The sequence below is a fragment of the Hipposideros armiger genome, unplaced genomic scaffold (genome assembly GCF_001890085.2).
Source record: "Hipposideros armiger isolate ML-2016 unplaced genomic scaffold, ASM189008v1 scaffold_73, whole genome shotgun sequence".
Taxonomy (NCBI): Eukaryota; Metazoa; Chordata; class Mammalia; order Chiroptera; family Hipposideridae; genus Hipposideros; species Hipposideros armiger.
This window is the reverse complement of record NW_017731423.1, coordinates 1-13,855: the sequence shown is the minus strand read 5'-3', so window position 1 is coordinate 13,855 and position 13,855 is coordinate 1. Positions and strand designations below refer to the sequence as shown.

The following is a 13,855-nucleotide window of genomic DNA, read 5'->3' as shown; positions in this document are numbered from 1 at the left end:
CACACACACACACACACACACATGCATGCACGCACACACGCACACCCATGTATGTGTGTATATATATCTATGCTTGCATACTTGGGGCCTAAAAGAAATCAAGCCCTGAAGTTCATGCATATTTATTTGTTTCTTTTCCTTATTTTTTTTTCATGAAGTTATGCAACGGTAGGAAAATGGGTGTCTCTACAGCAGAACTCTTTATGAAATAGAACTAGAAGAGGGAAGAGGGTAAATTTAATAAGATGTGAAGTTCAGAGTATGTAATTACTTGGTCATGTATTTGCTATAAAATAACAACAATGAAACATTAAGAATGCACCGGGTACAACTTATTAATCAAAATTTCAAAACTGCCAGGAAAGGTTAAGCAGGCAGCAATTGCTAAATTTTGTTGAGTTCTTTTGCTTAATTATTAAATCAGCCAGTATTCATGTTGGTATTCCGATTGGGACATGCAAAAATTCCCTGTTGGATTTTTATTCCAGCTCATCCTCAAGGAAAACAGAAACACTCCCTTTCATTCCCTTCCATCACCCCTCCCTGGCTCCTCAGGATTAAGGATAACAAAGTGTGTTTATTTCTGAAAGTAATCAATGGCTGGTGGCTTGCACTGATGGGTGACACAAGACGCGGAAAAACACCACTTGACATGATTGACCACCACACATATCAGTGCAGAGACAGATTTGCAGACTAAGGTCAACCTCCAGGGACTCTAATTAAAAGATGGTTGTTAGGAATGTAGCAGGGTCCTGACTTTAGCAGAGTGTTTCTGGGCAGGATGTTGAGATTGATTCATTATCCTATCTTCCCTGCAGAGAACTCGTGGCCAATTAGCTACTGTAAACATTTTACCTCAAAGGCCTTGAGTTCTTCTGGCCAAAGAGGTTGTGATTCACAGCCCTGCCTCTTTCTTTTTCAAGGTGCTTTCTCTGAAAAACCTGGAGGCTTAAACACCATGAAGGCCTCAGAGGCAAAGGACAAATGGGTATTTCCCTCACTGACAGGTCCTCAGCCACCAGCTCAGGCACAGTCCCTGAATATAGCATGGCTTCTAGGGTCACTCCTTCAGGGCCCAATCCTGCCCAGTCTCAGCCTTCTCCCATCCCCCACAGGCTAACCTTCAAGGTTTCTCCATAGTTATTTCAGCTTTAGTCCAACTTCCTGTTACGTTTTCAATCCCAGCAACATTATCTCTAAAATAGTTTTACCACGATAGTCACACTCCATTAAATAGTTTGCTAAGCACCAGGAAACAGTCCCCTCAACTCATGCCAAACAATAATTTAAAATTTTGTTTTACTTTAATTATAACTTAGGACATTTTTTCCCCTGAAAAAAAATAATGATGTTAGGTTCCCAGTCGAATTCACAAAATCCTATTTAATCTAGTATGTCTCTAAAGAATAGTATTAACAGAAATATTTCAACTAATAAAGAATTCCTTGGGGACGGGGCTTGACTTTATTATTGCATTGGAAATACCAGTACATAATCATTGATTGATAATAATTTTGGGGTCTGTATTCAGAAGAACAGCCCCAAATGGCGGAGGGTAAACGGGCAGGACACTATTGCCGCTCTGCGTGGCAGAGAGACACACACATGTCCACATCAGTAAGAGAGGAGACTTCTGTAGATTAGCTGCTGGGAGGACAAACGGCAGCTTCAGTCTTTCCTAAGTGAGAAAGCACGTTAGAACTGAGTTGTTAAACCTCTTTCACTCATTCACCTTTTAAAAATATCACTGCATAGGACACTTTCTCAAACATTTCATGTCTTCCTCCAAAGAGCCCCCATGAAGCTTATACACATACTTTGTGTTTAATTTTACAACTTCTGGAAAGGTACCTTAAATGGTCTGAAAAGCAGATAGAGCTCCCGAGGTTTGATATCCAGAGGGAGACCACTGACAAATAGGGTCCGGACCTGGAAAATAAACATAAGAAGTGATCAGAGGCGTGGAATCCAGAGAATAGCTCTCACTTGAAATTTCAAAACCACATTTCTTCAAATAGTCCACGAGTGAGTCCTGCCTATTTTACGTTCTTTCAATGACACAATGAGTACTCTAATGTTAAGATGCCATTAAGCTAACTCTTCTATGTGGATTATTCAAAGTGAACTGCCCTCAAGCTGATTTAAATTCACAAACTGACTTTTTTCCCAACTAGTCACTGCCTGGTTCTAAAAATGTGAGGGGAAGAGAGGGTCCACAAAATTAAATTATTACGTAGCTTAAGAAAAAAATGTCACGAGGACAGTAAATGTACCACACATCTGCTCTACTCAAAACATAGAATGAGGTTCAAAAAAAATCAAAACAATTTGTTTTCTCCTGCTTGTCTTGTCATTGCTTCCCTCACCGGCATTAATAGTTACAGTAATTTTAATAAATATGAAAGTTTATCAAACAATTCAAACACCTAAATAGTAGCTAAAATGCACAGCTCTGCATCTTCTCAGCTCCAAAGCAGAAGGGCAGACCTCACTGACCTATACCTGTAAGGCCCTAAGGTACAAACTATGTGCAGTGTCTACTAAAATACAGAACACAGATGACACCCTTCCAGCTGGGAGGACCAGAGAAAACACGTTAGCATCTGAATGGAAACTTAAAAGATAGGTAAGATTTTACCACATAGATACACAAGGTGAGGTGAGCTTGGGAAGAGTCACAAGCAGAGAAAAAGCCTTAACCAAGGCAATGAGGAGGGGACGGGTGTATCCTGGGAGATGGGTGAGCAAAACTCAAACAGGTAGTTGAGGATCAAACCATGGGGTGCATCAGAAGTCACTGGCTCAGGAATTTCATCTTGAACAAATAGGCAAAAAGTAACCACTGAATTATCATCACTACCGCATTTTGTTTCTACTTATTTTAGTGTGATTTGTGTGCCTTTAGTCAGTCCCCTCCACCCCAGCTCTATTGAGATCTAACTAACATATAACATTGTGTAAGTTTAAGGTGCATACGTTGATTTGATACACTTATATAATGCAAAATGATTACCACCATAGCGTAATGCCTCCATTACATCACATAACTACTCTTTCTTTCTTGTGGTGAAAACATTTAATATCTATGCTCAGCAACTTTTAAGTATATCCTATAGTATGTTAACTATAATCACAATGCTATCTATGCATTAGATTCCCCAAACTTAGATTCCTTCAACTTCTAACTGCAAGTTTGTACCCTTTGCCCAACATTTCCACATTTCCCCCAACCAGGTAGTTCCTGGTAACTACCACACCACTCTGTTTCTATGAGCTCCCTTCACCCCCACATTTTCTATTCCTCTTCTCTCCTCGTGCTGATACAACATGATTGAGCTCCTCATTAGAAATCATGTTGCTACTTAAAAAAAAAAGTCAATGCTCAGTTGTTAACATGTGTAAATATGAAATATTTTTCCTCAGTGAGAAATAGGGAAAATATTTTCTAGAATCCTAACACTTTCCAGTGACTCTGGTTGTAAAGAAGCACAAATCAGCAAGCAAGATCCTTTTATTGATCAAGCACAGTACACAGTAAAATGCCATGCCACTTGCATGTGGGTGTTTAATAAACACTATGATGCTATATAAACAGCCCCAGTATCATGAATGCATTTTATTATTTACTTATTTTCATATTTTAGACAGCTTTATCGAGGTACAATTGAATATAAAACTGTATATCTTGTTCATAATTTGATAAATTTTGGCATATGTATAACCTGTCACAACAATCAAGATAATGCACATATCCATCACCTCCAAAAGGTTCCTCATGCACTTTTTATTTAAGATTTTATTGGGGAATTGTGGGAGGGGAACAGTGTTGGGGAATTGGGGAAGGGGACCAGCCAAGTTGTCGTTCTTCAATCTTCGTTGTGGAGGGCGCCAGTCACCACCTGGCTTCCCGTTGGCAGCTTGTGGCCTCTTAAGCTCAAGGTGCTGTGTTCAGTCTTAGTTGCGGGTGGGTGTAGCCACCATCCCATGCGGGAGTCAAACCAGCAGCCTTGTTGTTAAGAGCGCACGCTCTATCCACTGAGCCATCCAGGCGGCAGCTCAGTTCAAGGTGCTGAGTTCAGTCTTAGTTACAGGTGGGTATAGTCCACCATCGAACAGGCAATCTTGGTGTTACACCAGCTGAGCCATCCTGCCACCTGTTGACAGCTCAGCAACAGCTCAGCTCAGGTGCAGCATCACTGGCCCATGTGGGAATCGAACCGGCAGCCCTGTTGCTCAGAGCTCACACTCTTAAGTCAACTCTTAACCAACTGAGCCACTCAGCTGGCCCCTCATGCGCTTTTCATCTTCCTCCCACCCTGTCCCATCACCCTTATACCTAGGCAAATCACTGATCTGCCTTCTGCCACTATAGATTAGTATATATGTCCTAAAGTTTATATAAACTGGAGGCATAAAGTATGTATCCTTTTTGTCTGGCTTCTTTCCCTTAAGCATAATTATGTTGAGATTCAATCACATTGTTACATTATCAAGTCTATTTCTTTTTCTTACTGAGTAGTAGTATTGTGTTATATGGGTAAGTAACAGTTCGTTTATCCATTCACTTCTTGATAGGACACTGGGATTATTTCTAGTTTGGGGTTTTTACAAATAAAATAGCTATGAACATTCACATATCAATTTGTACAAGTTTTTGTATGGACATATGTTTCCTTTATTCTTGGATAAATAACTAAGAGTGGAATAGCTGGATGATATGGTAGGTATATGCTTTACTTTTTAGAAAACTGCCTTCAGTTCCTTGTCTTCTGGCCCAGAAAATGATAAATGTTCTCTGTGTACTTCAAACTAATACTACTGACTAGGAAGAATAGTCTTAAATACTTACATTATGAAATTATGAGTCCAACTAAAGTTCACTTAAATCCAAGGGCTTGGAAGCCATGTGCTTTGAGTCCTTTCTAGACTCCCTCAGATTTGCAGACCTTATTAAGCAAGTTTAAAAAGAAATCATGCATAATGAATGGAAAAAACTCTTCCTAGATGTGTAATTCACACTTTTTTATGAACTCTAAGGGACTGGGCCCTAAAATCATGGGGATGTTTGAAAATATTTTAGCTTCCCTACTCTTCCCACTGCCATACTTTTCATCTGAACCATTAAATAACAAAACACTTCTGGCTTTGTCTTTGCTGCGTCTGTGGAAATCACAAAGGTAAGGCACAATTCTTGACTGCAGGGGGCTCACTGTCAGTGAAGGAAACAATATGGACATGACCCTCTGTGACAACAGAAAGCTTAGCTCATTCACAAAGGGATTAGAACCCAAACAGTGAGATAAAAGTTTAAGAAACATGGAAATCCATGATCAAATACTCAGAAAAAAAAGTCTCCCCGCCTCCCTAAACAGCAAATAAAGCACGCCAAATGAACTTTGTGGCAGGTCAATCATTATCCAGGGCAACCCTTCATTTACCAGCAGTGTCTGAGGACACAGATGTGCCTGGCACTCTGCCTTTGGCATCACAGATGTTTACTGCAGCAGACACATGGGGAAACACATTTCTTAGTCAAGGACACAACATGCCTCATAGAAGTTCAAGATATGAAGCTGCTGACAGCTCTATCCCAGAGGAACGCTAATAGATTCTGTGGATGCACCTCCAACTTCATTTTTACCCCAACAGGACTGAAAGAATAAATGCTAGAAGACATCATCCTGTGGGGAACAGTAAGAGCAAGGGCCTTCTTGGCTCAGCTACTATGTCCCATTCCTGCAGAGGCCACAGTTACATTTTGGATAAAACTAACCATGTGTTCTTAAATGGCACTGCCAGCTCCCACTGGGAAAGACAAGCCACATTTCAGTGACTGACTTCTAATTTAATAAACTCTAATTCAGCGAGTCAAGTCATTGTGTCAGTGTTGAGCTTCCTTGGATAGAAAGGCCAAAACAGCCGTTGAAATGGAAAGGCCCAACCTTTAATGAGGAACAGGCATTATCTTGTAAGTAATCTAGACATTAAAATAAAAACCAACAGGTAAATGCTTGTTAATTTCAGGACACAGCAGAGACTAATCATGCACACTTTTCAGTAAATAGCCACATCTGGTAAACACCGTGGTGTTCAAAGACTACAGGCATTTTCTGTGTATGTTTTAAATGTTTATTAAAAGGTCTTAGGGATAATCCTCTAGCTGCTCTAAGATGGCCTCTTGAGGTTCCTCTTAAATTCATAGGATGAGGAGAAGCAATTTCTTATTTTCTAATGACTCGTGAATAACTATATAGTCAGTCATTTGAAACATTCTAATAAGTAAGACCCATGGGGTGCTTCTGTGACCACCTATCCTCTGCAAGCTTTATCTCCATCTACCCACATTTTTAAACATACAAATGTAGGCTCCAAAAGAAGCTTTCAAATGTGCTGTACGTTTAAATCATTCTTTTGGCATAACCATTCTTTGAAACACACAAGTGGATTCACAGATAAGAACTTTTGGGCCACCGGAGTGTCTCAGTTGGTTAAGAGCTTGCTCAAGAGTGGGAGCTCTGAGCAACAGCGGTTCGATGCCCGGCCCTCCCCCCCCAAAAAACTTTTAAAGAGTGTTTTAGAATCTGAAGGCTCTTTTCTGTAGTGGGTAGAACAGTCCTAGGCACACAGTATATACTCTATAAATATTTCTAAAATAAAGACAAAAGAGATTAACACTGTAAGAGAAATGAGATATACACAACCAGCATCAAGGGAGAAAAATGAAAAATACAAACTGAAATTGCAACAAATATATGCAAACGTGTCATTCAAAGTTATTTTAAAAGATGCCCAAACTTACTAGCTTGCACATTTAAAACGGTGAAAAGCTACCTATATCTACTGACATAGAACAAGTTTCTCGATTATTAAGTAAAAAAGTAAACACCAGAAATTATTCATAATCCCAGTTTAATTCTTTCAGTGTTTTTATAAATTACTACATGCTCAAGTGAAAAAAAAAAGTACTGAAAGAATGTATATCAAATTCCCTATATGTTAATAGTGGAAAATGGGGTGGGATTTACAGAGCTTACATTTTATACATTTATATACTTTGGCATTTAAATATTTATAAACTATTTATTTATAAAAAGAGAATAAACACAAGCTCAAATGTATCTCCTTTCTTTGAAAATATAAACCTTGGGTCCTGCCTTTCCACTTTTGTCCTTAGAAATTCTCATTTTCCTGCCTATTCTTGCTCCATAGGGGCAAGCTTGATTTAGTAGAGATACACATTCATATACCTGCTTCACGTTTCAATTTCGACTACAAGTCAATGTGTCTTCGTTCTTACTCTAAAAATAAAATCTAACCCAAAGGGGGCACCAATGCCTCTAAGATAAGGCCTGAGGAGCAGAACCATCCTCCTTGCAGTCAAAAGGGTGGTTCTTGCTTTGCACCCACCCTACTTTCCAAGAACAGCGGGATCACTCACTCTCAACTAAGGGAGTACCATCTCTTAAGGCAGGAAGAAAAGGAGGGGCGGGTTCCAGGGTTGTGTAAGTTCTACATTCTGGCTAAATTATTTTTCTTTTCAAATAAAGTATAAATGGATTTAGTCCTTTGCTTATTCCCTAAGCACCAACTGAAACACCATATTGCAAAATTGAACCCTACCGAGGACTGTGGGTCCTCTCACTTACGAAGGCAGCTCTGCTGGTCTACAGTTGCCCATTCATGTATTGCCACCATGGAGATGGATTACCACAATCATTAAAATGGACTGTCTACCAGGTGTTTGATTCTGGTTGCAGCTCAGTAGAACCTGACCGGCCTTTGGTCAAGCTCCAGTTTCTGTTGACACTGGCTTCAAGCTGAAGCAGGCGGTCAGGCTCCTTTTTCCTGACAATGGATCCCTACTGGACTTAAGGCTCACTCCTTTCCTAGCACTGGGAAGGTATGTGTTGGTTCAAGAGTCCATATTGCTACAGACACCAAGGACTGACTAAACATAGGATAAAAAGAGTCAGTACACTGACTCCCAGGTCTGTTTTAGTTTTAAATTGATAACTGCTCTTTCCTTTCTAAAGGAAAAAGTCCCATAATTATCCACAATGCATGTCTCCCTAGCTTTAAGGGACCCACTAGTGTTTGCCCTGAGTGATATTCAGTTGGTTAACCCTATCTGTAGAATAACCAAATGTATATCTTTAGTTAGGGCCATGGAAGCCAGCTCCCTTTGTCAAGGCGATCAGAAAGTTCCCAGTAGTATCAGGAAGGGAGACTCATGAAGCACATGGGGAAGGAGGAGGAACGTGGTGTTCCATAAACTCATATATGCAGGGCTCAGAACATGCACAGGGAATAGGTACAGCAAGTTAGCAATAGATACACCATGTGACTATGTTCATTGAGGAGCCTCAACCCAATGTTGAGAATCACAGCCCAACCCAATGTCAACTGATAATCAGATGGTCTCATAATCTTACTTTGATAGGACTTTTTTATTTTTTAAAGATTTTATTGGAGAATTAGGGGAGGGGAACAGCACTGGGGAATCAGGGAAGGGGAACAGACAAGTTGCTGTCCTTTTTGTTCTTCAGTCTAGTTGTGGAGGACATCGCTTCACGGGCCCATGTTGGTATTTGATCACTGCACTCTTCCCAGCTGAGGCAGATCAGTCACCGGCCATTGGACAGCCGCTCATGGAGGCTCACAGCCGCTCACACCGGCTGCCGGCCGCTCACGCTGGCTCCCAGCCACTCATGGTAGCTCAAGGCAGCCCACACCGATGGCGACTCATGGCAGCCCAGCTCCAGGTCAAGCTGTTGTTCACCATCTTAGCTGTAGAGGTTCAGCATCACTGGCCCATGTGGGATCCAAACCAGTGGTCCTGCAGCTCAGAGTTCGCGCTCCCAAGCCAACTCTTAACCAACGAGCCACTCGGCCGGTCCCGATAGGGCTTCTTAAGACCAAAGTTTCATCTAGGCCATCCCCTGCATCTGTTATATGTTAGCCTAAAAAGTTAAAAGACAAATCGAGTATTTTTACGGTTTGAAAACTGCCCAGGTATAGGCAGGAGATGTGTCTGTACATGTAAGCACTTAACCTCTTTATTCAGAAATGTCCTTAGTGCTGTCAGACACAAAGAGAGGTGGGTACCAGAGGCAAATCAGGAATTTAGGGTTTGAATTATCCTAGATAAGAAACCAGATATGTAAGTGTGTGCATGTGAGAACTTAACTTCATTATTAGTAAATTCACTGAGAGCTGTCAAACACAATATATGATTGTCAAGTCCTTAGAGCTCAATAAGAAGTTCCTTATAAAGACAGGAAGCTTTACCTCTTAACTCTGGTCCTGTTCTTAACCCACCATGGCTTTAAAAAAAGCCCCTTAGTTCCCTTAGTCAACTTTCCAATGGCTTATTCTGTTTCCCAGATTAGCCCATGGAATCCTACCTACTCTTCATTCAATTACACGGCTTACATTGCTAAAACATGAAGATTTAAAGAGAGATACATTAACCCAGTGTGTTATAAACAGAACTTTGCATTCTTGTGCCCTAACATGCACTTGCCCCTAGGATTTTAATCCTATCAAATGTCAAAAAGATCACCTGGGCTACCCACAATACAGACTTTCTCATGGCCTAACAAAATGAAATATAAGCAGAATATATGAAAAACCATCTTATTAAAATTCCAAGACCGATCTTTCTTTCTCCTTCTGTATAGTTTGGGTGGTTATTTAACAAAGCAGATCTGTTCAAACAAAAGGCACTCCATCCATAAATATTCAGATATGGATGAGTATAAAGACAAAATAAAGTCATTGTGACACTTTAATATGCATTTAAGAGGTTAAGTACTCAAAGCAGTAAAGCATACGTATTTTAAAAAAAATAAAAGATGCATGTTGAGCCACGTGGCTGGGATTTAAATCCTGGTTCTGCAACTCACTAGCTATGCACCTTGGACAAGTCATTTAACATCTCCAGGTTCAGAAGTTTCCTCATCTGGAAAATGGAGACAAGAAAGGTACCCACTTGTGGCAGTTTTAAAACGTGTCCACAAATTCTTTGTTACTCTTCCCTTTGCAAGGTGGACCTTAATTTCCTTCCCCTTTTGCATGGATTTCACTTAGTGACTCAATTCAAATGAACAGAATATGGCAGAAATGAGTGGGTGTGACTTCTAACACTAGGTCAAAAAGGCATTGTGGCTTCCTCAGAGGAAGAAGCCTTTCTTGGCTCATTAGCTTTGGGGAAAGTCAAATGCCATGGCTTGATGATAAGCAGCTCTTTGGGGAGGTCCACATGATAGGGGACTGAAGTCTTAAGCCAAAAGCCATGTGAGTGAATCACCTTAGCATCAGATATCCCAGCCTCAGTCAAGCCTTCAGATGACTTGCAGCCTCAGCTAAAAATGTCTTAATTGCATCCTCATTAGAGACCCTGAGCTAGATCCACTTGGCTAAGCCAACTCCTAAATTCTTGATCTTTAGAAACTGTCAAATAATAAATGTTTGCTGTTTAAGCTGCTAAATTTGGGGGTAATTTCTTACACAGTGTTGTCACAAGGATTAAATAAGTTAATAGATATAAAAGTGCCTAGATTTCAGTGCTTGGTTCATAATAAGGGCTCAGAAAATGTGATCTATATTAAGGTGGCTTACAACATTCAAAAAGAATATCCATTTTCATGCTCTAAAGGCAACCCCAAGAGAAGCTGCAACTGATAATATTCATGCAATAATTATACACAGGCTTATAGGGGACATGAGAGAAAATAAAAATAAGTTTGCATAGTAAAAAGAACTAACATGCATAAGTTAAAGTACAATTCTTTTCCATATTATGCACCCCAATAGTGTGACTCAAAGTCCTTCACCACCCGCCTCTCTCTTTCTACCTCTTAAGAAGGCCATGAGCAAGTCCCATTCTGGCCAGAACCCCACCCTCCTGCTCCTCGTGCATTCTCCTGAACTCCTTTCCTCCTGCCTATCCCTCTTTTCCAACTTTCGTCACGTCAGAAAAATCAGTTTCTCTTTTCATTCTATTTCTGAGATTTTAAAAAAGTATCAGGGTTGATGGGTTTAAGCACTTCTATGAAGGAAAAGGAAAATAAAGAAAACAAAGCAATATATTTCAAGTGTTGTTAGCAAATCATCACTTTCTAAAATCTTTAATTAAGCTTGGACATAATAATATCTGCCCTCTTCCTGCCTACATTGAAGGGAAAATTAAAAGTATGAATTAATTTCTTGATTAAGTATTAGCATTTAAGGTACATTAAAAGTATATTTTACTCAATTTTATAATATTCCTGATTTGTTTTATCACTATTTTTATTGTATATTTTAGCTAAATTATACATTGATTAATATCCATAACTCATTAAAGCAACCATTTGATTAATATCCATATCAGCCTGTGTCATCTGATATAAAACAAAAATAATGACAATACTAGTGCTGGCAGGATGCAGAAAACTGAATCTCTCACATACGCTGCTGGTAGGAAGGTAAAAAGTACAACCTTTGTAGAAAACAGTTCGGCAGCTTCTTATCAATCAAAAATACAATTACTATAGAAAAACCTGTACAAAAACATTCATAGATGCTTTATTCATAATAGCTATGAACTGGAAATAAGTCAGATGTCCTTCAATGGGTGAATGATTAAACTGTGGCACAGCTCCACCATGGAATACCACTCAGCAAAAAGGAAACAAACAAACAGAACCTATTAATACAAACAACTTGGATAAGTCTCAAGAGAATTATGCTGAGTTAAAAAAAAACATCAACCCAATTCCTAAAGATTATATACCACATGAGTGAGGGGTGAGAGGAAGGTGCATGTTACACAAGGGCAATGGCAGGGATCCTTTTGGGGATGGACTGTTCAGCACCCACAGAACAAAACACACACATAAAACAGGGGAATTCTAAATAAAATGACTGAAGTGTATCAATACCAATTTTTTAGCTGTGATATCGTACTATGATTTTTATTTTTTTTTATTTTTTAGAGATTAATTCCTTCCTTCCTAACTTTATTGGGGAACAGTGTGTTTTTCCTAGGATCAATCCATCAGCTCCAAGTCAAGTTGTCCTTCAATCTTACTTGTGGAGGGCACAGCTCAGCTCCAAGTCCAGTGGCAATTTTCAATCTAGTTGCGGGGGGGACGGGAGGGTGGGGGGGAGGGCACAGCCCACCACCCCATGCGGGAGTAGAACTGGCAACCTTGTTAAGAGCACGCACACTTACCAACTGAGCCATCCAGCCACCCCTGTACTATGATTTTACAAGATTTTAGCACTAGGAAAAACTAGGCAAAGGGCACAAAAGATCTCTCTGTATTACTTCTTAGAACTGTATGTAAACCACATTATCTTAAAATAAAGTTTAAACAAATTTAAGTGTACATTTAGAAAAACTTTTTGACATAAATAATTATATACACAATAATCAAGAGATTTGTATCAGTTGCTAAAGCTGGGGAGTGAAGCTATATAGTTATGGATTCATATGCATTTTTATTTAAAGCCCTACCATAAATTAGCCTTTCTCCTTTAATTTTTTTAACTGGTAAAATTCAGTATTGTAAAAGACACTGGAATGAAATAAATGTGACTTTCGTTTTTCTTAAAAATGTACATTTTATTCAATTTATAATTTTCCTGATTTGTTCAATCACTACCTTTTATTGTAGTATATGACATCTTAGTTATGGTTTACTTTGATTAAATATCCATTCCTCATTCCAGATACATCTCTACTTTTTATGATATAAAAAATTAAAATGTCAAATATATAAATTTAAAATATTTTAAACTACTACCAGGGAAAAGACTAGGAGTGTGAAACCCAGAAAAGTCCACAGAGCACAGATATACATATATGCAGGCTACATTTTGTATTAACAAGGTATTGGTGAGGTCACTACTAAGAATCATCCACTTTTCTAAACTTGTTTCTACATGAAAATTTAGTCAGCCACATTTGTTTGTGTTTAAAATACCACACAACTGAAATACAAATTTTAGGAATACAACCTAATATAGGGTAGATACTTCCTTTAATTCATAAATTAATTAGTTTATTTTAAACACTTTAAAGCCCAGTGCTTATACTGCATTATTCCAATAAAAGAGCAAATGTCCATTTTTAAGTTTAGACCATTTCCTAGATTTTCAGTCATAGGAATTTCCAATTCCAAAATACATCCAATATATTTAGTTTGTGATAATCCCGCAGCCTACTACAGGAATTACCTCTCCTTTGAGACATAATTGATTTGATTTGATAATCACCTATAATTATGTCTGTTTACCATTTATGTGATCATAAATGAATTCAGTATTAGCTTTATATATGTATATGCATGTGTAATTATGTAAAGGGATCAGGTCTCAGAAGACTTGACATGATTTACAAGTAAGGCCGTATGTGTCAGCTGGGAGCAATGAAAGACATATAACAAATGTCAGAAAAAAAGAAATGGTGAGGTTTGAGGTTGAGGAATAACATAGATTAACAAAAGTAACATATGCTTTTCAAATGAATCTAAAAATTGTAAAAGTTTGTTGGATATTTAATATGGGTTCCCATAACACTTTTCAATTACTGTAATAAGAGGAAAAGACCACTATATTAAACCTGGTGGTTTAAATCACTCTTAACAAACAAAAGTCCAAAACCAAAGTCCAAGACCAGACAGCTTCACTGGTGAATTCCATCAAACATTCAAAAAAGAATTAATACCAGTACTTCTCAAACTCTTCCAAAAATAAATAGAAAAGAAGGGAACTCTCCCAAACTAATTTTAGGAGGCCAGATGACCCCAATAACAAAAACCAGACAAGGATGCCACAAGAAAAGTACAGCTCCAACCTTGGACAA

General features: G+C 38.8%; 1 protein-coding gene across 1 annotated transcript in view; it reads right to left on the bottom strand.

Moving 5' to 3' along the window:
* The window catches only part of RBPMS (RNA binding protein, mRNA processing factor), an 89,814-nt gene extending 87,867 nt beyond the window's left edge, over nucleotides 1-1,947 (bottom strand). Inside the window, exon 1 of the mRNA XM_019642845.1 lies at nucleotides 1,855-1,947. Within this exon, the coding sequence (XP_019498390.1) occupies nucleotides 1,855-1,947 (93 nt within the window). The remainder of the gene's footprint in view (nucleotides 1-1,854) is intronic.
* Between the last annotated feature and the right edge of the window lie 11,908 nt (nucleotides 1,948-13,855).